The sequence below is a fragment of the Mus musculus genome, chromosome 1, assembly GCF_000001635.26.
Source record: "Mus musculus strain C57BL/6J chromosome 1, GRCm38.p6 C57BL/6J".
In the NCBI taxonomy this organism is placed as follows: Eukaryota; Metazoa; Chordata; class Mammalia; order Rodentia; family Muridae; genus Mus; species Mus musculus.
This window is the reverse complement of record NC_000067.6, coordinates 135,012,075-135,033,100: the sequence shown is the minus strand read 5'-3', so window position 1 is coordinate 135,033,100 and position 21,026 is coordinate 135,012,075. Positions and strand designations below refer to the sequence as shown.

The following is a 21,026-nucleotide window of genomic DNA, read 5'->3' as shown; positions in this document are numbered from 1 at the left end:
TCCTTGTAGGTTCTCTACTCACGTTGGTCATGGGACAGACATGTCCTCTTCTCCCTGAAAAGTCTTGGAGCTAGACCCTCTCACCCTACCTGTTGCCTCTACCTCAGCATGGGGCTGAGAGTGGGAAGATGTTAAGCTGTTTCCCCAAAGCCCAGGCAAGCCCCAACTGGCCTGCCAGAGCTCTGCTAATCTGCCCTATCACCGCAGGGAAGAATTCTAATCGGAAAGCACTGGAGGGGCCAGGCCCACGTGGGGGAGAGGAGCGGTGTTGATTTTATTCCAGTGCTTAATTGGTATAATTGCTGTCTTCCGCCTGCCAAACCAGAGTCAGGGTTGGCTCTCCCACCTGCGGGCAGGCGGGCAGGCGGGCAGAAGCAACTCTGGAAGTTCTTAGTCCCCAAAGGCAGGTTCTGCTTGGCAGTAAAGAAGCCCCCATCAGCCCCTTCCACTCCCAGGTGGCAGGGAAACCTACTTATCCCAGGGGCCTAGGCACCCCAGTGGAGCCTGAACCCTCCCTCAAAGTGGATAGGAATGATTTCTGCAGAAGGTGCCCATCCTATGAAGGAGCCAGGTGGGAGAGATTTCTTTGCAGCAGGGTGCTGACCCTTGCAGGTCTCTAAGAGTCAGGCCACCCTAGTGGTAGTGGTGGTGGTGGTGGGATTAGAGCTAGTTTACTGCTTTCCCATGGGGCAGAAGGCTTGAGTCTTTTGAACTCAACACCGGGTGTTAGCCTCAAAGCCAAGGTCTCCAAGACCTACCATTTCCAGGTGCCCTGCTCCTTCCTGGGGTCACCAGCGCATCTCTAGATTGGCTGTTAAAGGGATAGAAGAAGGAGGGTGCCAATGGGGACATCAGTGCCATACACAGGCTAAAAGGAAGGGACGTGTGGCTGCAGCTAACAGCTAAACCCTCCTCCCCCCCAACTCTCCACACAGGAGCAGTTGCCAGATAAAACTCAAATACATTTCCAGATTTCTTTTAATGGGGCTCAGTGGCTGAAAGCACATATTACCCTGAAGAGGACCCTAGTGTAGTTCCCGGTATCCACATGATTCACAAACCATCCCTAAATTCCAATCCAGGAGATCTGATGCCCTCTTCTGACCTCCATGGGCACCAGGCATGAATTCAATGCACATAAATACATGCAGGAAAACACTCATACACATAAAATAAATAGATCTAAAACATTTTTAAATGTTTTCTTTTTATTTGTAACTGATGTGCATGTGTATTGTGATATCTGTGAGTATCTGCATGTGAGTGTAGCTGCCTACAGGGACCAGAGTCATCAGATTCTTGTGGAGTTGGAATTGCAGATAGTTGTGAACTGTCTGACATGGGTGTTGTAACCCAAACTCAGGTCTTCTGCGTGAGCAAGATGTATTTTAATCTCTTGCTGCACCATCTCTCCACCCCCTAAAATAAAAGTCTTACCAGGGGGTGGGGTGGGGACACACTTACCCTTTATCTGATATTTAAATTTTACTGGGCGTGGTTTTAAATATTACATGGGACAAATTTTTGCTAAAGGTCTTCATTTACATGCAATTCAATTTTAATTGGACAGAATGCATGCTGTTATTGCTGCCTACCGGACAGGGTCTCACTTTGAAGCCCAAGCTTGCCTTGAACTCATTAAGCAGTCCAGGCTGGCCTTGAACTCTTGACCCTCTTGCCCCATCTCTAGGGCTTGTACTTCAGGTGTGTCCCGCCAGGCCCTCCTGGCAGCATGTGTTTCAGTTCACTGTACCCAACAGTGCCATCCTGGGTTTGCTCCACCACAGAGCCCAGCTGGCGTGAGTGGAATGTGTAACTTCCCGGATCACCTCAAACTCGAATACAGGCTAGAATGACTTCATATTCTTGTCCTATTTCTCTCAGTTTGCTGATTCGCTTGACTTTCAACTTTGCCACTTCCCCATCTCCAAGTACCAGGAACAGGGATACAAACGGCCCTGTGGTCCAACAGCCTAGAACAGCTCTACCATAGATGTGTGAGCTATAGAGGCATCCTGGCTCCCTGCCCAAGGAGAAGAAGGGCTGGAGGGTCCTGCAATCAGTCCTTCCTTGAGAGGTGAGAAGGAGGAGGCCTTTCCGAGTGAGGTTGAAACACAGGACGCAGGAAGTCTTTGGATGCTAAATGACTAGCCTGGTTTCAGGGGCCCTACACAAGCTCTCGTGCCTATGGTTTGCACAAAATGCAGGAAGTGGGCTGCTCAGGACTGTAGTGTGCACGTGGAAGCATGTGATGCACGTGCAAAGGCCTACGTGTGTGCTCACACATGTCCATTCACACAGAAGTGACTTTCTGGAGTTGGCAAGATGGCTCAGTGGTAAGGGCACTTGCTGCCACGCCTTATGAACTGAGTTCAGTCTCCTGGGTTGGGACTCCGAGACCCACATGGTGGGAGGAATGAGCTGACTCCTGTAAGCTGTCCTCTGACCTCCACATGTGAGCCCACAAACATGCAAAAGTAAATAAATAACTGAAAAACAAGTTGTTTTTAAAATAACTGACTTCTATCCATCTTAGGCTCACAGGATTAAAAGTTGCCCCCATCTCACCCCCACATACATCCTGTCCCACTTCCTGTCTCCCTTAAGTAGGTGAGCAGGTTCTCGCCTCCCCTGATGTGTTGGAGTGTCAGCATCACGCAGTGGGAAGGTTCATGGATTTGAGTGTCAGCAGACAAGGGTTCAAATCTCATGACTTTGGCTCACTAGCTGAGTGACTTAGCCCAATCTCTGTAAAGTGGGGATAGTTAGAGCCACCTTGTGGTAGTGTTGAGCAGTCACATACCTGTACCTGGCCCTATAACTAGCATATGACAAGTGCTCAGAAATAGAAACAGTGACTACTGGTGGTGTCATGGTTACTGGATTCCCTATGGCTAAAGATATCACATGTACAGTGACAGAGGACCATGTCTGTGGTGACATGAATCCTTAGGAATAGAGAGCACTCACTGTAGAGATCTCTGGCCTCATCAGGTTATTATTAAAATTAATTATTTTAATTAGTTCACAAAATAATGAGTTTTATTATGACATAATGCATATCATTGTTCTCCAATCATATTTCCCATCCTCTTCTACTCTTCTTTGAACTTCCTGCCAACTTCTGCTGGTCTCTCAATGGTTTCACCTTCTACTTTTAAAAAAGGATTTGTTGCCGGGCAGTGGTGGCACATGCCTTTAATCCCAGCACTTGGGAGGCAGAGGCAGGCGGATTTCTAAGTTCCAGGTCAGCCTGGGCTACAGAGTGAGTTCCAGGACAGCCAGGGCTATACAGAGAAACCCTGTCTCGAAAAAAAAAAAAAAAAAGATTTGTTTTACTTTTGTGTGTAGAAGTGTTTTCCTGCATATATATGTATATATGCATATGGTATAGATATACTTTTATAGGTATGAGTATTATTCCTGAATATATATCTACATATCATCTATATATAGATTCATATCTTTCTATATAATCTACCTACCATTTGCATGCAGTTCCCATGGAAGGCAGAAGAGGGCATCAGATCCCCTGAAACTGGAGTTACAGATGCTTTTGAATCACCATATGGGTACTGGGAACTGAACCCAGGCCCTGTGTAAGAACAAGTGCTCTTAGCTTGTGAACCATCGCTCCAGCCCACCTTCTGCTTTAATGCCATATAAACATATACTATGTGTGTATGCATAGTTATAATTACATTATGCATGAGAAAAATAGGCAATATTTGTTCTTTTCTCCATGCCCCATTGTCTTCTCTTGTTTCTGCCCCCTTTTAGGCTTTTCTCTAATAACATATAATATTCCTTAATATTATATGTTTCATATAATATTTTCATATCACATTATGTATATATCTATTATATCCATCTATATGTATGTATATAGATAAATACATGCATGTTTACTTATTTATTTTTTATAGTCTTGAGCATACTATGCAACTATTTTGCCATTGAGCTATATCGCCAGTCTATACATATTATATATTTAGTCAAGATTCCATATACAATAGAAAACTCTTATATGGTTTTTATCTCTCTGAGTCACATAACACAATCCTCATATAGATTTCACTGACATGGCATGACTATTTTAATGTGTAAATAAAGCTCATTATCTGTATGCACCATGTGTTTTTACCCATTCCCCTGTTGATGGGCATCTGGTTTCCTTATCTTGGCTCTTGTACATAGCAGCGATAAACACAGAGGTTCAGGTTCTTCCCACCATCTATGCTGACGTGATGGAGGTCTTTCCAAATTGCAGCCTTCAGAGTGTGTCCTAATAATTTTGTCCTTATAACCAAAGGCTGTATGTCAGCCTGTCCCTCAGATTCCCCTTGATGCCTAGCTGGGGAGTTTCTCCCAGGGATGCATGAGACCGTCAGGGATGGTACTGCTAACGTAACTTAGGCAAGACACAGAAGCGCTGCTGGCCTTTTCTGAACAGGCTTGTGCTGTTAGGATAAAGGAAAATCACTTCTTCCCACCTTTCTGGTCAAGCAATTCCCCCCTTTGGATTCAGGATTGTGTACTTCAAGCTTTGTGAACAAGACCTGAGGCTTCCAAAATGGATATGAGAAGTCTGTGTGGGGAAGCCATGGCTCAGAGCTAAGACCCATTCAAGACAGCAGAGTCTAAGCATAAATACAAGAGCTTGTCACAGATCAGTTTGTCTTTGCTCCCTGTGCAGGACAACAGAGTTTCAGTCTAAGCCCCAGACTAAGAGGCAGAAACAGTAGCATCTCATGGCTTGGGCAGACCTGTGAAAAGATAAGTTATCTTATTCTGTCTATCTGCAGAACTAATAAATCCTCTAGGGATCATATCAAGTGTTTTGTGCTCTGGAATCTCTGTTCACATAGTCACCCATCTTTCACTTACCTGTTCTGAGAAGCAGCAAATAAAAGGTGTCTCCGTCAGTGATCTGTAGCTATGAGGAAATTCCATGGTCAATACAACTATTATGACAAAGCATGTAACTGGAGACATGCTTATAGTTTCAGAGATTTAGTCCATCATCGTCATGGTAGGGAGCACAAGCCTGCTTGAAACAGGTCAGCAATGCTTTTGTGTCTTGCCTATTTTTCTTTAGCAGTACCCTCCCTGATGGTCTCATGCATCCCTGGGAGAAACTCCCCAGCTAGAGGTGCTGGTATGGGCTTTTGAAACCTCAAAGCCCATCCCCAGTCACACTCTTCCTTTTACAAGGCTACACCTCTCAATCCTTCTAATCCTTTCAAATGGTGCCACTGCCTAGTGATTAAACATTCAGATATATGAGCTTATGGGGGCCATTCTTATTCAAACCACCACAAAAGGTTTGTTATACCTTGTACCTTCATAGGTCATTAACATATCTAGCAGCCCCAGGGCTTTGACAGGATCCATACAAAACCTGAAGGTCTTTGAGGAGTTAAGGAACAGGTTATGCCCTGATTAGGTGCCCTATGTCCCTGATTAGGTGACAATGACTTACATGTTTGAGGAGACATTTTCTTTAGTTATGTCTAGAAGGGAGAAATTTTCCTGTGTCACTGTAGGGGACAGATCCATTAATCTCCTTGGGGTGGACAGGACTGGGGAAATATCACACTCAGAGCAGGGGAACTAAGGATGCGTGGGAAGTGCTGGTTATCACAAATAGGCTATGGCTTCTATGTTGGTTCTGAGAGGGATAGTTAGGGTCATAAATAGGAATGCTGTGAATTGTGGGCTGGAATATTGAAGAGGTGGGATCCATGGTAAGTGGTACTGTAGAGTGCCTGTTAAAGCTTGATCTGTACCTGCGTTGGACTGATCCCTCTCCATCTTCTTTTCCTTCCACCAGGCGCCTAGATGCTAATCTCATCTCCCTGGTCCCTGAGAGAAGCTTTGAGGGGCTCTCCTCCCTCCGCCACCTCTGGCTGGATGACAATGCACTCACCGAGATCCCCGTCAGAGCTCTCAACAACCTTCCTGCCCTACAAGCCATGACCTTGGCTCTCAACCATATCCGCCACATCCCTGACTATGCCTTCCAGAACCTCACCAGTCTTGTGGTGCTGTGAGTGCCGGCTCAGTCCCCACCTCCTGCAGGGATGGGAGGCTGCACGCTTTCTCCAGTTGGGTTGGGAGCTTTGCTCTTCTTGGTATGATGTCAAGCCTTCTTGTTTCAGTTTCTGCTCTGTAGACAATGAAGATGACCGTCCCTCGTTGACTCTATAGGATGATCTCAAAGCCAGATGACATTAAGCTCATAGAAGTGTTCTGAGAGTCACTTAGGGGACTAATCACTATAATCAGAAACAGAAATATTTTTGTTCTTTTATTTTCTTACTATGCAAGTATAATAGCCACTCCATGCTAATTGAAATATAAATCAAGTGTTTCTTAAGTAATTCCCACTGCAGTTGACAATCAAAAGATACAGTCATATGCTTTGGCATAGGGATAGAATAAATCCATCTAATTTTGCAGGCCTAAAGAAGCAGGAAAGGCCATCACATGTAATTAGATGTCAAAGCCCCAGCAGGGTAATTACCTGCGAGATAGCATCCCTGGCAGGGATAGGGGCTGGGGTTAACTCTGTCTTCCTAGTGGGAACTTTACAGTGCAAATTAGCTTCTAGCTAATTGCTATGAATGATTGGTAAGTTCATAGTCTAATTACTAAGGGCTTGGAGGTCATGTGTAATTGCTCTGGGTTACATACTAATTGCTGCAGGAACATGTGTGTTAGTGGCTCTGCTAAATGGCAGCACTGCCTCCTTTGTTCTTGGGAATCTGGTGTGGTTTTCTAGGCCAGCATGAAGGGATGATGCTTAGTTCCATGTGAGAGATGAAGACGTAGGTAGTGATTTAATTGTCTAATGTTCTGTCTTGGGAACTTAGAGAGCCAACACGTATGTTCCCAGTGGAGTCTACTCTTCTATTAGAATGGCCATATCCTCCCTTGTTCTGGGAGTCAGTGTGGCTGGTTTTAGCTTTGGTGATGTCCCTGTGACCTCACATGGGAATAGGGTCAGGTCTCTGTGACAGACAAGATGACTGGAAAATGAGAACTTTAGGATGGGTCTCTGCTACATGGGCAACAGGCTCTGCTATATGAGCTTACAGAGCCTCTGTGTGTGTGTGCAGAAGGATTCGGCAGAACAGCTGGCCCACAGAGGGCTTACAGTCTGCTTTCCTCTGAAGAAAGACAACCAAGGCAGTTATGACTTTTGTCACTATAGCTAAGTGGTGAAGGCAGATTTGTACGTAGCACAGGAGCAGTGGGGAGGCCTCACAGCTGTGGGTGGGAAAGAAGAAGGCTTCCTGGGAGAGGCAAGACTGCGGCTGGACATGGAGAGACAGTGTATTGGACAAGCAAAGGGGGTTAGAGCATTTAAGACATAGTGGAGGAGACAGAATGTTTAGGTGTTGGTGATGGGACCATCCAGCTATAGTGGAGAGTCCTTGTGCAGAATATGGGAGAAAAGGCTGAGGAGGTGACTTTGGGGACAGACTATGTCAGAGCAAAGACTCTGGCTTTATTTGTCAATTGTGAAGGGAAGCTTGCAAGTTTTCAAGCAGATGTTAAAAGGAAATATTTTTAGGATGGTTAGAGTGGAGGGATGGATGGAGACACAGGGAGCCCAGAGACAGGAAAATTAGCTCTGAGGCACTTGTGTATCAAGGTTCAGCTTCGGAGGTAGCAGAAAGAAGGAGTGGGAGTGTGCTACTGGAAGGGGCATTTTGAAGGAAGAATTGATCTACCTCTGAGGTTTTCCCGACCAAGCAGAAAAGGCCTCATGGAACTTCAAGGCTTGGCTGGAAGTTAGGAAGCTGGCATGAGATTCAGGCCCAATATAGATATAGAAGGTGCGAGGTCCCACTGGGTATAAGAAGGGACAATTAAGGGAGAAAAGCTTGTGCAGAGGAGCAAAGCTGAAACATGCCAGGTTCCTTGGCACAGGGTGAGGCTTACTTCTCTGCCTCCCATTAGTGTGTGAAAGAGGCTTTGTAGCAGGAGGTGATAATGAAGGCAAAGAAGACTGGAGGATGTTGTCCCAGGACTTTGAGATATGCTGTGGGGAATCCCAGGAGGCAGATAAGGAAGAATAACCACAATAGGAAGCAAGAACAACGTTAGTTAAAACAAAGGGGCAGGCTATGTGGTGTGTGCCTGTGCACACTTGTAATTCTACAACCCGGAAGGCTGAGGCCAGAGGATGGCCAGGTAGAGACCAGTGTGGGTTATATAATGAGACCATACCTCAAAACAAAGAAAACAGAAAGACATATGTGTGCATGGGGGGCCTGTCAGGAGATATTCAGACAAGTGTATCAGAAGGGATTCCGTTCCCTCTAACAGCCTGTGCTCAGGTGCCACTCTGACATGTATGGAACCCCTTCCCACACGGGTGGCACAAGCAAGAACATTATGAAGCTTCTCTTTAGTAATGTCCGGTAGGTAATCTTATAAGCCCCAGCCTAGGTCCCTGGCTGCACTACTGGAGGCGCCAGGACTCCAGAGCTGAGTGAATAGTTCAGTGGAGAGAGCAGGAGCCACAGACCTGGAGGTCTAGAAGCTGAGATGGTCTGGACCAGAGCTGAAAGGGAAGGGGAGGGGAGTCTGGGAAACTGAGGCAGGCAGAATACACTTGGTGAGAGTTGCGATGGAGGGGGGAAGGAAATAGTAAAAGTTAAAAAGCCTCACTCAGAAGGCAAGGGTTGTTTTTCTTCAGGACCAGAAGATCCTTGAACTGGAGGCGGGGTCTGTCTTCCATACTGGGACCTGGTGGAGTAGGTGGGGATGGGAGTGTCACGAGACCCGTGGCCCTCCCTGTCTAGCTGGATGGCTTTGGTCTGGTGCCCTCATAGCTCAGCAGCATCTTTGCCAGCCAGCCTGCTTTTTACCCCCTCCTAAGTGATTTCCCTTTTCCGCCTAAAGATGTTTGTAAATTCTTGAACTTTAACAGTGTAACTCAAATATGCAACAGTGTAGAAAGTTCTGCATCTAATTTTCCCCCAGAACAATGGATGCCTTTGATGGGAGATTCTGTTCTTTCTTCCAGAGAATTTTTTGCATTATTGTATCTTCAGGCTCATGTTCAGGAGAATCATTTCCTTCAGAGAACCTCGGTTGCTAACCATTGATTGGGTTTTTAACTGTTTTAACTTTTGTTTCACTCTGCTGTGCCCACCCTGATTGTGTCCAGCTTTATCTTTTTCTTTGTTATTTTATTTATATGTGTGCATGCCCAAATGTATGTATGTATGTATGTATGTATGTATGTATGTATGTATGTATGTATATGCCCTGAGTGCATGCAGTGCTCACAGATGCCAGAAGAGGGCGACAGATCCCCTGAAACTGGAGTTACAGGTGGAGTTGAGCTGTAGTGTAGATGTGGAAAACTGACTCCCAGTCCCTTGTAAGAACAGCAGCTTACCTGTGTCCAGTTGTTGTTGTTGTTGTTGTTGTGTGTGTGTGTATATATATATATATATATATATATATATATATATGTCAACTTTCACCACTGCTTACTCTGTTCCTTGTTTCAAATTGACTAGCTCTTTCTTTTTTTCTTTTTTCTTTCTTAGTAATGAAGTTTGGGGCCCCAGTTTTACCTTAACCTACAGTGTAATTTTTCATTTAATTTTTTTCTTTGAAATGTCACTTAGGTTGTTTTGTAGTAGAAGGTTACTGTGATCAGTTTTCTTCTATTCCTCATTCATTAATTGTAATTTTCTTTTTTGAGGCAGGGTCTCGTGTAGCCCAGGCTAGCCTCCAACTCACTATGTAGTCAAGAGTAACTCTGAACTCCTGGTCCTCCTGCCTCTACTTCCAAATTGCTGGGGTTGCAGGGTTTCACTACCATGTCCAGCATTAGTTGAATTTTCTTCAAGGCTTGGATCTTTGCTATTCTTCACAATCCCCTTCTCCCTTTGTTAGCCTGTGGTTTCTTCTTTGGGGGGACCCTTGGGAAGCTCTGGGGAACACATCATGTCTAGGCTCTGTTGGTTGTCCCTGCCAAGCTGCCCTGTGTGGGCTAAGTCCACAGAAGTTACTTCTGTCCCATTCTGTACCCTGGTGGGGTAGGTGGGAGAGGCAGCATGTGCTGAGCTGGTGGCCAGTCTTGGGGAGGCCACCTGGGCTGAGTCTCTGCCACATCGTATTAAGTGTGGAGTTGAGTCCCTCTGCCCATGGGTACCCCTGGGCTTCACACACCTCTGGCTCCCTCCTCCATGACTAGTCTGAAGCTTTCCGTTTACCTTCTCTTTTGCCTGTTCCCTTTGGATGACAGAGTACAGAAGAAAACAAGAATATTTACGTGATTGGTCCTCACAAATTCGAGTGGGATTTTTTGGGGGTGGGGGTGGGGAATCAAATCTCAGAGTTTGTTTTCTCACTAGATCATTCTCTGAAACAAGGACTTTTGAAGACCCTCCCCCTAACTGTTTGCTTGGCCACAAGGTCTACAGCGTCTCTACACAAGGCTGGGTGCCTTGCCTGACTTTTGCTCCTTGTAAGAGACTTCAGGTGGAGTGGAGTTTGGTCTTGTTATTTTTGCTCAATTATGAGCAGGCAGAAGGCAATTTTGTTTTGCTTTCAGCGAACTGTTTTCCTTGGGAAGCTCTCCTAAAACTTCCCTCTGCACAGTCAGGTAACTCATGCACCTTCCTGTCACCCATCTGAGCCTGGAATCCCTTCCCTCCACTCAAGCGAGTTGCCTGTCAAGGCCCTGCTGAGGAGTGCCACCTCTGCTCTGAGAGGCCATGCTTGCTGCCTCAGCCTCACCAACCTCCCAGCTCTCTCAGCATGACCACAGCTCTCTCCAGTTGTAACAAAGTTTAGCCTTTAATTATATGTTGTCTGCAGTGGTTGACTGTTGGCTCCTCTAAGAACGTCTGGCCACTGAGTCAGGCTGGCTGAGTCCTAAGGAGTGGGGCCAGAGAAGAAGCCTCAGATGTGAGCCCCTATGACATCAGGTCTCTCTCCCAGTGCTTAGTCAGAACTCGCTGGAGCCTTGGCTGGGCTTTCCTCTTCCCAGAGCGGATCACTAGGAAGGCAATAAGGTATCCAGCCTGTGGTCGATCCTGCCTTGGCAATCGTGGCTTCAGAAATGGGTCTTGGCTGATTTGCTTGTCCCTGGAGAAAAGAGGTTGGACCACTGGGGTTTATCTGTTGGTGCTACACCCTTATTCTGCTGCTGTGTACACTGTCTGCCCTGGCTCCGAGGTTGTGCCACACACTCTGATGTGTCTCTCTCCTTCCCACGCAGGCATCTACATAACAACCGCATCCAGCATGTGGGGACCCACAGCTTCGAGGGGCTGCACAATCTGGAGACACTGTGAGTGGGAGAGCCTGTTTAAGTCCTAGTCTGCTGGGTGAGGACATCTTGACTAGAGTCGGGGTGTGGGCTTAGGAAGGGCCAGCAGGGTATGATCCGGTCCTGGTCACCTGTGTGCCCATTCTGGGACTCTTCTCTAAGATGTCACTCAGCAAGAATTCCTTCTCCCTTTAGGTGGGTACAAGGTAGTTCAGGGTAGGTAGCCCAGGAAGTAGGAGGGCAGGGTCCCTGCTAGCAGAGACATCAAATAATGCGTAGAAGGAAACAGTTAACAAGGCAGAGGGACTGGGGCATGAAGCTTGGAGACTGGAAGATTTCGGGGTGGGCTGGGGCTGACCTGATGGCAGTTTTGATGTCTGCTTAAGGGTGGCTGCTGACAGAAGGGAGAGGAATACCATGGAATAATGTCAGGAGTGTTTGCCAGCTGATCTAACTAGCTAAATGATTAATGGGGAAGTGGCCCGCTCAGCACCACAGCCTGCCTATAAAAAGCGCCCGAGCTGTTGACTCTTAAAAAGCCATATTATTCACACATCATCATCCAGGAATTCAGCTAAGGTCAGAATGCACCCAAGCCCTCCCATCACTTCCTCTGGAGGCCTGCCAGCCCCTGCAGAGTGGGCCGAGTGGGGCCCCACTGGGCAAACAATCAGCCAGGCTCTGCAAGAGTGACTGGTCATGCCAGCTGGGGTCTTTAGCTCCCCTGAGGGAACTGGCTACCACAGCCACCTGGTGCTGGATATGGAGTTGGGGGCTCTGGGAGAGAAGGGCCCCAGATCACCACAAGTGTAAGCCGGCAAGGGTGGGGAAAGGTTCATGAGAGATCAGGAGTTTATCACAACTTTTGAATCTCCTTCTCCAGTTATAAACAAGCCCCCATTTTCTAGCCCCCCCCCCCGACTGCTCTTAAGTTGATGGAGTCTTAGGAATCCAGTGCAGCAGAAGCTAAGATTCTGGAAGTCAGGCTGTGATGGGGGAAGCAACATGTTGGGAAAAACCACTCTGTAACGTCTACCCCAAGATGCCTTGGCTCCAGAATCTGTGGTTGTATGGGGAAACCGATGAGAGACTCATACCTAGGTCAGTCATATATTATTTCCTGTGGGTATGATTCCTAAGAACATGGCTGCTCTCTTGTGCTTAGTACATAGCAGGAGGAACAGCAGCGCTGGGTTCAACTCTCCTGGAATCCAGACCCTTTGACCAACTGTATATGAAGGAGCACTGTGTCAGGGCAGCATGCCCCAGCCTGGATGCAGGAACATTCCCATCTGTTCCCACTACTGTGCAAGGCTTAGACTATCTGCTCCTCCTCCATAGCTGTGACTGATGACTACACAGTTAGAACAGGCCAGTCTAGTCCTCTAAATCTCCATAAGAGAAAGTTCCTTTCCAGGAAGGCTGCGTAGTTCCTCTCAGAGTGATCCTTCTCCCAGGGTGACCTCCCAACTGTGCCCAGAGCAGATCAGAGTGTTAATGAGACAATGGGAGTCCTTAGGAGAGACCCTGGTTGTCCTACCCCCCTGGCCCAATGTATACTGAGTGGACCTACTGTGTGCTGATTCTGGAGCCTCCCTAGAGAAGCCCAACTCCTGGGTGGTGCTGAGATTGGATTGCAATTAACAGTGGGCCGGCGGGAGAGAGCACCTCCACCCTGGAATGTGGGGCTGTTTAGCTTTGCTGGGAAGTCAGGTGAGGATTGGGGCACAGATATGGAGTGAGTTGGCACCTCAAAAAAGCCAACAAGTAGCTGTTTCTTCACTTTTGGGGCACACTGCCTAACTCTTTCTCAATTAGCCACTGTCTTGCTGTGCAGGGCATTTGGCTCAGCGGCTGCTGGCTGAATTATAGAGCAGTCCTGCCGCTGCTAAGCACCCACTGTCTCTTTCATCTATCTTGGCCTCAACACACAAGGCCCCTGGGCTATGCCCACCTTGCAGATGGAAAAGCCAAGACCAAGAAACATGGAAAAGTCCTCCAACCTTTACAGTGTGGAGGCAGAAAAGCCCAGTGGTTATTCCCTTGGCACCAAGCAGCCCGGAGCCCTTACTGCCGGTTCTCCCAGCTGTCTGAGCTCAGCCGTTTGCCTTTCAAAGAGTCTTAATTTTCTAACCTATAACATAATGTCACAGGGTTGTATAAAGTTGTTACAGAGTCTGGCAGATATATAGGACCCTCCCCTCCTCCCTGTTTTCTTCCTCAGCCCTCTGTATGAGGCTTCATCTCCATGACACCCCATTTCCTCCCCACCCTCGAAGAGCAAGCCCTTCTTCCAACTTTTGATCTCCAATTAAAGCGGGGGTGGGGGGGAGTGTGTTCTTTCTCTTCTGTTCCCCAGAGCGTTTTCTTGGGGAGCCTGCAGGGGAAGGCAGATGTGGAGGAGGAGGAGCGGCTGCGAGAATGAAAGGGGGAAGAAATGATAGGCAAGTCTTTTAATTGTTGCATAATTGGCGTACTCGGCAGCCTTGGCTATTACTTGGGAGCTTTCATGTGTACTTCTTGCTGGAAGGGTACTTCTCCCTCGGGCCCTGTAAATCTCTGCCACTTAGACCTCTCTCATCTCTGGCAGCAGAGGGAAGATCAAACCCCCACAGCCCAGGCTGTGGTTTGGCTCACGCTGTGGTTTGGCTTCTCTGCAGCCTGCTCTTCAGAGCGAGAGCAGCCCCCAGCTTTGCCACCTGGGAGGAGGGGCCAGGTGCGGGCATGGACATGCGTGGCCACACAGGCTCTCAAACTAGGCACATGCAGCACACACAACGTAGCTCATGTCCTCTGCCACCCTCTTTCCATGCTGCCAATCCTTCTCATACCACCACAGCAGAGGTGTGCCCCCCCAAATGTACCTGTGTAACTCAGCTTCTTGAAAGTTCTCATGGATGAGGACCAGGCTGCCAGTTCTGCTGCTGTAGGCTGGGCCAGCAAAAGTACACGCCCTCCCTTCTGGGAGCAGGAGGCTACCCTAGATGGATGTGGTGGCACATGCTTGGAACCTCAGCACTCAGAAGGTAGAGGCAGGAAGCTCAGGAGTTCAAGGCTAGCTTGTGCTACATGAAACTTTGTCTCAAACAAAACAGAAAAGGGGGCATACAGGTCGTGTACCACACAACCTTTATTCTAAAGGAGCTTTGAGCAGAGTCTAGGGTGGGGCTCTGTTATGGCCTCTGTTGATGGACAGAATTACACAGCTCTGAAGAACAAACCTTGCTGTGCTCTGAGGAGTCCGGCATTCACAGAGGGGATGTTTCTCACAGTGTGGTCGTCACCATTCCAACCATTGCCAGGAAGCCTGAGCTTTATGCAGACCAGACTTGCTTAGTCCTGCAGCTACAAGCCTTTGATCTCCCACAGTGAGGATGACCACCGCTTTAAGGGAAACTCCAAAGCAGAGGTGGTCGAACCATCTGTCTCTAAAGTAGCAGGTCCTCTTTCCACGTTAGGCCCTCAGGTCAGTTCCAGGACTCCCTAGGTATATAGGTTGGGATTTAAAAGAAATCTAGGTTGAAAAAAAGAAAGGAAAAGAAAAGAAAAGAAAAGAAAAGAAAAGAAAAGAAAAGAAAAGAAAAGAAAAGAAAAGAAAAGAAAAGGTTCCAGGAAAATTCTCCATGAAACCAGGTGCCAATGTACGTTGGTCCGTCACTAGAATTTCAAGTTTGGGAAACACAGGCAGCTATGCCAGACTGAAAACCCACAGTATTCAAAGCCCCAACTATATATATACTTAACTGAAACAGGGATGGTTTGGGAACCCTGATTCCATCCTCAAGGGCCCATATCTGAGAACTTGATGCCTACATCTTAGCAGAACCCAGAGTGAGGGGGGGTTCAGGAACCTGTACAAAATAGCACCTCCCTTCCTCAAGCCCGGGCAATGATCTCTGGGCCTTGCTATGACCTTGTTAAATCTGGCCCATGTGGAGGCAGAGCTGGCTGGACATTCCCCTCTGGAAGAGGGCCTGGTCCTGAGTGAGAACAGAAGCCTTCTGGCTTGGCTCCCTCTCTAATCAGGACCAGCCCTCAACATGGGACTGTGAAGTGCAACGGACAGGGTAAGACTATATAGAATCTCACCTTAAAGTCCAGAATTGTGCATTCCTCATCAACTGACATCCCTGTGATGTTTCCAAAGGACATTCTTACTTCAACAGTAGCTGTGGCTAGAGAGTGTACTCCTGTCTCTTTGTCATTGAAACCACAAATGGTCAACAGGTTTCACTCTCAACTCGCTGGGAATTGGCCCTGAAAATGTCTGGCCACTTCCCAGTGCTGGGCTGACCAGCAACCTTTCATCAGAACATCAGGTGGGTTTCCACCAGGACTCTCCCAGGGCTCTGGGCATTCCAGAGACGATCAAGGATTAGACTTGAATTCGAAGACTTGGATTCAAATCCTGACACCGCCACCAGCACGTGGCATGTTCAAGTCACTTGACCTCTCGAAAGCTTTAGCTGTCACACGTAGGAAAGGAGGCCAATATTTTACAATGCACAGGACATTGCAAAAGTCACACTCAATGCAGTGACTCTGCACAGTGCTTTGGAGCACTGTTGTGCTTAGCTTATGTTGGCCGTGCCTTTCGGACTCAGCACTTGGTGTTAGCTGGAATGTGTCTGAAGGGGTCAGGGAGGGTGCTGCAGGGGCGGGGGAGGGGGTGTCACTTTACAGTGCTCCCTGCTGTGACTCATCACTCCACTAAGAATCAGAACTCTCAGGCACTCAGGACATGACTACTGTATTAGTTTCCTGTGGCTGCCATGACAAACTACCACAAACTTAGTGGCTTAACAAAACAGCCATTTATTCTTCCACAGTTCTAGAGGTCAGAAGTTCAAAATCAAGGGGTTGGCAGGACTGGTTACTTCTGTAAGGTTTGAGGCTGTCTGTATTCTCTTCCCCACCCCACCCCCTGTCTCTCTCTTTCTCCTCACATCTGACAGCTGCTGGCAACCCTTGCCATTCCTTGGTAAGAGACATATTCTCCAGTCACAGCCTCCATTCTCACAAAACTTCATTTTTGCCTTATAAAAATTCTCAACATTGGTTGGAGAGATGGCTAAGAACACTGGCTGCTCTTCAGAGGTTCTGAGTTCATTCCCAGCAACTACACGGTGCCTCACAGCCATCTATAATGGGATTTGATGCCCTCTTCTGGTGCGTCTGAAGAGAGTGACAGTGTACTCATCATATACATAAATAAATGAACCCTAAAACAAAAACAAAAACAAAAAACAAAACTCTTATCATTGGATTTAGTGCCTGACCTGATAACCCAGGCGGACATCTGGATTCTTTCACTAGATTCTTTCAGCAAAGGTGCTGTGCCCAGTCACTTTCATAGGCACCAACAGTTAGGATGAGTTGGGCATGTCTTTCAGGAAACATAGACAGACAGCATGGCTTCCTACTGGCAAGCTTCATGGCAGAGGGCAGAGGTCTAAATGAAGTTTTCTGACCTTTCTCTTTCTTGCTTCTTTCTCTTCCTGCCTTTCTTTAGACCGGATCTTGCTATGTTGTACAGGCTGGTCTTGAACTCACAATCACCTATACTAGCCTCCCAAGTGCTAGAATGACAGGCTTGTGTCACCACCTCCACTTGTTCTGATTCTGTTCCTCCTCCTTTCCTTCTTTTCCCCTTTCAGTTTTAGTAAGTTTGGTTGTGTGTGTGTGTGTGTGTGTGTGTGTGTGTGTGTGTGTGCACAAATGGGCATGTTCAGGCCAGAGGACAGCTTGCAGGAGTAAGTAGGTTTTCTCTTCCTGCTGTGTGGTCTCTGAGAAGCAGACGCCATTCCTCAGGCTTGGCGGCAGTCGCCTTTTCCTGCCTTGCCACATAGCTTGCTCTTTTCTGGTTTTGGATCTCAAGGCTGTCAGCTCACTTTGCTAGTTTCTGTTCTTCCTGTCTTAAGTCAGGGTCTGTCTATGTAGTCTACGCTGACCTCAGACTCACAAATGTCCTCTTGCCTCAGTCTCCCAGGGTGCTGGGGCCACAGGTGTGAGCCACCATGGCCAGCCTGTCCTTGTTCTAACATTAACTTCTTACCTTTGGAAAATGACAATTTCTTCTCTTCAATCTCATTTCTCCCCCTCCCCCCCCCAACTCCCAACCCCTGGCACTCATTGAGGAAGACAGGCAGGAACTGTGCAGCCTCTTGTAACAAATGGACAAACCAAGGCAGAGAGTTGACGACCTATCTAAGGCCACTCAGCTGGTTAAGAGGCAGGATCAGAACTCAGGCTTCTCTGCGCTTGGCCCCATGTCAGCTCCTCAGACCACAACGCCTCTTGAGGTCTCAAGGAACTCCTGCCCCCTTCCCCCCATTCTTAATCATCTTACACTTGTGGGTTTATTAGCTGCAAATTTGTGGGCTTCTGTGGCTTATAGAGGAATTTATTGTTCCATATAAACTTTTTCCCCCTGGCTTCCCCCACAGAACCACTAATGACTTTTAACAGGCAGAAAATTGAGCTGCCCAATGAGTTTGTCTTGCGTTCTGTGACCATGACGAGTTATTAATAGCTCTTCCCAGCACAACATTCCCTTCCCATCGTCCTGGCATTGGGGGTAGCCAAGGTCACCTCCTGTCACTGCTGCCCCTTCCTCCCTGTTGGCAATAGAGCAAAACTTCCACTCGACCCCTCACTCCCCCAGGGACCCTGGCCAGCTGGTCTGGAATGGAGAAGGATGGGAGGTTAGGGGAGGAGGGCTCCGCCGTGGATCCTTAACAGATGCCATGGAGAGGAGACAGAGGGGCCGAAGACTGGCCTTTGCTATCTGTAGGAAGGAAGAGCTGGAAAGAATCAATTATCCCCACTCCCTTTGCTTTTGTTGCCGCGCATTCAATCATCCCACAGATACCGAGCATCCCTTAAGCACCAGAGCTCATCGCAGGCTCCGAGGAACAGGTAGGCATTGTTGACACTAAAGGATTTTATCCCAGAAGTCTTGAGGTCCTTTAAGTTGATCACTAAGGTCACATCTCGTGCCTCAAGATTCCAAATCCTTAACAATATCACCCCGAGGGGCTCATTCTGTGGTGATGCTACACAGTCTGGTCTAGCTTTTAACACTGCATCCACCAAGATCTCCAGCCCAGACCTCATCCCTGAACATCAGGCTTAAGTGTCCCCTTATAGCCAGCCCAGTAGCTCCCTACCACAGATGTCCCGGCTCTAACTCACTGATAAGTGCTGGTCGTGGGCCTTGCTCATTGCAAAGGTCCCTCAGCTTCCACACTCTGATGAGATCAGGCACATTTACAGCCTCCAGGTGGTCCACATTGACAGGACCCTGACCCTGGGATCAAAGGTTGTCTCAGGGAACTGATCAAAACCCGAAAGTTAGATCCTGTTCTGGGTGTCACATCTTCAGAGCAACAAGGGCTTTCCTAGGTGAGAGATATGAGGTGTCTACAAAATGTGATTCAAAGAACCAGGGAGAAGCCGTGGGTGTGGTGTGGTGTTCTCCTTTGTTAGATATGTATGGGATGCATGGACTTCCAGCCGGAAGTAAGAGCCAAGGGAGGTGGTGAGGTAGCGTTTTTTTTTTTTGGTTCAGGGTGAAGAATCTTCACTCAGTGTGTTGAACAACCCCATGGTGGCTGCACTGGGCAGTCAGCAAACTTTAGAGTGTGTCTTACCACTGGAGACAGTCTAACCAAAAACTGGATCCTCCTCTGGCTAGAAGCTTGGAGTTGATTCCTGCTGTGGGGGCTGTTTAGAACATTACCTTTTATCTCCATTCCAAGCCCAGGCTCCTGCGATGCCAGGTGCTTCATTAGCTCAGGAAAACACGAAATCTCAGTAGGAGAGAGTAGCTCCTGTGGTTAAGATCGCCTGCTATTCCAAATGTACGCTGGCAAGGAGGAGCTTGGAGGTGGAAGGAGGGTGTGTCTATGTCTCTCAATAGAAACTGATGACAATTTTACTAATTGCTGCAGTTATGAATGGGTGGCCTTTTATGTAGGCTGTTTAGGAGGTAAAACAATGCTATTAGTCATAAAGTGTTGGTTCCTGGCTCTGCAGTCCTCTGCACCATGCACGTGCAGTGAGATTAGAGACAGGTGCTCCATCCACCGTGGAGGAAGAGCAGTTAGGACATGCATCCCCTGAGCTTGCATGCCGTAATTCCAGGCCTTGGGAGATAAAGTGGCTCAGAGTTTCCAGCCTATCTGAAACGGCCATGCGTTGTGTCTCATACCATGGAGTCAGGCTTACCTACATTTCCCCTGTGCCCTCCTTATCTGCAATCTGGTAATAAACATAAATATTAGTCTTGATAATAAAATGTTAAGTGGAAACCCAATTAATGTAATTCATCTCTCTTAATTGCTATGAGAAGTAGACAGAGCAACTTGTATACCTACAGTTGTAGCATGTGGTGAAGAAAGTATTTGCCAGTGTGCGGCGTCTACTAAAGCAGGACTCAAAAGGCCTTGGCGGTCTTTGATCAGCTACTCTGTGCTAGTCCCTGGCCCAGCTGAATAGAGCCGTGTTCTGCAGTGGGCCTTCTCAACTAACTTCAGGGAAAGAAGCACGCTGAGGAAATCAAGCAGCTTAATCAATGTGATCTTGTTGGTTAATGGAAGCCCAAGAACTTTGTACTCTCACATGGATAACTCACCAACAAACACGGCCTCTACATAATAATCATTTGGCCGCAAGTGTTATAAACACCTTTAGGAAATCCTATAGAACCTTCCCCTTGCACATTCCATCTTTCCCCTTCCCTTTGAGCCCTGCTGTTCATAGTCTTTCCAGGATCCAACTCTGGGTGGTTGAGAAAGTGGCCAAAAGGCCTGAGTTCAAAGTCTGTTTCTGAGAATCCCAACAACTTACCTTTTTTCTCCAACCCCTGTTTCCTCGTCAATAAAAAGACGTATGAAATCCTGCCAGCTGTGCCCACTGACCCACAGCAAGAGTCCCCAGAGATCTCAGGAACTGGGCACTCTGTGTACCCAGACTCGAGTTGGGAGTCCTGAAGCAGCCTGGGGCTCGGGCAGCCTTCTCGAATGTTCTGACTGACTGCTTGCCATCAGTTTGATTGGATTTGGCTGAAAACTGCTAAGCATACAGACGAAGGGGAGGATTGGGCACAGGCAGTCGCCGCTTCCAGGCGGAGCTCCAGTTGGAGATGGGGATGGTTTCTCTTTAACCTTAGTCCTTCTCCATCTGCTTCTGGCTCCTGCGAGAGGCAAGTGAGTGCTTCTTGGGCTTCTGGCTGATTCTAGGGACTATTAAAGATAACAGACTAAAAAGCCATAGAGCCATGAATGAGTTTTCTGTCCGAAGCACAGGGCATCACAAGAATCAGACTAAGCTGTGCTTTCTAAGAGTAGAGTAGATTCTCAAAAGACTGGGATGCTGCCCTGAAACTGCCAGTCACAAAGGCTAAAGGGGTTTCCACCATGTGGTCATGTGCAATGGGCTCAAATGATAATCTTTGACAATAGATAGTCACATGTGTAGCCCTGTACCCAGACTGCAGGGAACCCAAAATAGCACCCAGGAGCTCCCTGACTTCCAAACTTCCTGCCTCCCCAGAGTGGGAGAAGATATATGCAAATAACCTCACTGCTCTTGGCCTGCCTGCCATGGGGCTTCAAGCTCAGCTATTCCAGCTGCAAAGCTGTTGCCAAATGACTGCCTGTCTCTGTGCTCAGTTTCCTGTCTCCAAACAGTGCCTACCTCAAAGGGAATGGTGGAAATC

The 21,026-nt window shown here is 47.7% G+C and overlaps 1 protein-coding gene across 4 annotated transcripts in view; it reads left to right on the top strand.

Annotated features, from left to right (window-relative positions):
• Lgr6 (leucine-rich repeat-containing G protein-coupled receptor 6) overlaps positions 1-21,026 on the top strand; it is a 122,075-nt gene that overhangs the window by 72,274 nt on the left and 28,775 nt on the right. For 3 of the 4 annotated variants that reach the window (XM_011248036.3, NM_001033409.3, XM_017321280.2), the window contains exons 5-6: positions 5,834-6,049; positions 11,255-11,326. In XM_011248036.3, the coding sequence (XP_011246338.1) occupies positions 5,834-6,049; positions 11,255-11,326 (288 nt within the window). The remainder of the gene's footprint in view (positions 1-5,833; positions 6,050-11,254; positions 11,327-21,026) is intronic. The other variant, XM_006529714.1, reaches the window with a different exon arrangement.